The sequence below is a fragment of the Penaeus vannamei genome, chromosome 3 (genome assembly GCF_042767895.1).
Source record: "Penaeus vannamei isolate JL-2024 chromosome 3, ASM4276789v1, whole genome shotgun sequence".
Taxonomy (NCBI): Eukaryota; Metazoa; Arthropoda; class Malacostraca; order Decapoda; family Penaeidae; genus Penaeus; species Penaeus vannamei.
In genome coordinates, this window is record NC_091551.1 from 6916697 (window position 1) to 6919204 (window position 2508).

A 2508-nucleotide genomic window follows, 5' to 3' on the forward strand; every position below is an offset into this window, starting at 1 on the left:
GTTATCTATCTCACTCCCCTATCTCCTATCTATCTATCTATTTTTTATCTATCCATCTTTACTTATCCCTCTCTCTCTCCCTCTATCTATCTATCTAACTATATATCCATCTATCTAAAACATCTTTCCTCCCCCCCTCTCTCTATCTCTATCTATTTATCTATCTATTTTATATTGTATCTCTCTACTCTATCTCTCTCTCTCTCTCTCTCTAATATATATATATATGTCTCTATATATATCTCTATCTATATATATATATATATATATGTATATATATATATATCTTTATCTATCTATCTATCTATCTATCTAGCTACTTATCTATTTGTTTCATCTCTCTCTCTCTCTCTATCTATCTATCTATCTATATATATATATCTTTCCCTTTCTCTCTCTCTCTCTCTCTCTCTCTCTCTCTCTCTCTCTCTCTCTCTTCCTCTCTCTCTCTCTCTCTCTCTCTCTCTCTCTCTCTTTTTTCTCTTTATGTTTTTATCATATATTTTCTTCCTCTTTTTCGAAAAGCGCGATTTTCTACTGTGATTGGGTTTTCTTGATTTCTTAATTATGTTTGTTTGTTTTTTGTTTGAATTCATGCGAGTGTTTGTGTTTCTCTGTGTGTGTTGGTGTGCTGGTGTGTATGTGTGTGTGTGTGTGTGTGTGTGTGTTTTGTCTGTGTGTGTTGGTGTGCTGGTGTGTATGTGTGTGTGTGTGTGTGTGTGTGTGTGTGTGTGTGTGTGTGTGTGTGTGTGTGTGTGTGTGTGTGTGCGTCTCTGTGTGTGTGTGTGTGTGTGTGTGTGTGTGTGTTTCTGTGTGTGTGTACAACATCTATTCACATCTTTCTCTCCATCATTGACTCAGTCGTTCATTATCTATAAGCATATTTCATATATTTTTTTCAATAGTTCTCTTTGCATATCTCTACCCCCCCCCCTCCCCCTAAAAAAGTCAATTAATTTTAATGCTTTCCTTTGTCTTTGTCCTTTTTTTTCCAGAATTTAATATTCAGTTTAACGTTTTATAATCGTAACATTCACCTTTGTGATGTGATAATCAGTTTTACATATATATATATATATATATATATATATATATATATATATATATATATATATATATATATATATATATATATATATATATATATATATATATATATATATATATATATATATATGTATATATATTTATTTATTTATTTATTTATCTATTTATTTATATATTTTTTTCCTTCTTCTTCTTCTTCTTCTTCTTCTTCTTCTTCTTCTTCTAAAACGAGGGTGTTTCATAATCCTCTATCAAAAGTTTTTCCGTCTTTTCAGTTTTCAGTTTGTATCGTTCTCTCTCTGTTATCTTTCATAACCTGTTCTGCTTTAATTTCTTTATATTGACCGTTATTTCTGTTCAATATTTAACAAACACACTATTTCAATTTGCCCGTAAGATCAATAGTGAATTTCTTTTGATATGGTGTGAATTATTTATATAAAAATGGACTTATGAACATATGCACAATATCCCTCTGTTCATATGTCATGAACTGATTACTGTAAGAGGAACATGAACTTCTGAACAAGTGAATGAACATGAACTTCTGAACATGTGAATGAATATTAGCTTATTTGACTTGAACAGATATGAACATGAAATTCTTTGACATAAGCATGGGATTATGAACACATGAACATTTATGATTTTGAAGATGATGTAATGAGCATGTAAATGGATATTAACTGTTGATATGGCATGATCTTATTACTGTATTATGAACATGAACATCTGAACATGTGAATGAACATTAACCTCTTTGACGTGAACACATATGAACATGAAATTCTTTGATATCAGCATGGAATTATGAACATCTGAACATTTCTGATTGTGAACAACTTTGATATGATTTATTTTACGAGAAGAGGGTCTTTTCTGATTGCCTTATTAGGGAAGTAAATAGTGGGCTTTTTTTTCCTAATAAGTCAATAAGTAGATGGTAGAGGTAGATAGAGAGATAGATGTGAAATTAGGAAGAGATTCAAAGGATCTTCTTCTTCCTTCTCCTCCCCCCACCGTTTCCTCCTCTTCTTCTTCCTCCTCCATCTCCCCACCCCCCCACCCTCTTTCTTCCCCCCCCCTCCCCCCCCCCCCCGTTTCCTCCCTTTTTCTTCTTCTTCCCCCCTCCTTCCCCCCTCCTTCCCCCTTCTCCCCCTCCTCCTCCTCCTTCTCCTCCTCCTCCATCTCCCCCTACCCCCTCCCCCACCCCTTCCTCCCCCTCCTTTTCCTCCAATGAAAAAACGAATTCAAAAAAAAAAAAAAAAAAAAAAAAAAAAAAAACAAGAGAGCAGCGCCTCACCCACGACGTGAATGGAGCCCAGCTGATTCCTGGCCGGCTTGGTGTTGACTTGGCACATGTAGATCCCTTGGTCCTTCTTCGTCAGGCTCTTGATGATGAGGACCCACGACTGGGCCTCCTGGGACACCGACACCTTCGGGTTCTTGGTGATGACTTGG

The 2508-nt window shown here is 35.4% G+C and overlaps 1 protein-coding gene across 1 annotated transcript in view; it reads right to left on the reverse strand.

Annotated features, from left to right (window-relative positions):
* LOC113810743 (protein CEPU-1) overlaps nt 1–2508 on the reverse strand; it is a gene marked incomplete in the record, with an annotated part of 128274 nt that overhangs the window by 45522 nt on the left and 80244 nt on the right. The window contains 1 exon segment of the mRNA XM_070138353.1: nt 2351–2508. Coding sequence (XP_069994454.1) covers nt 2351–2508 — 158 coding nt within the window.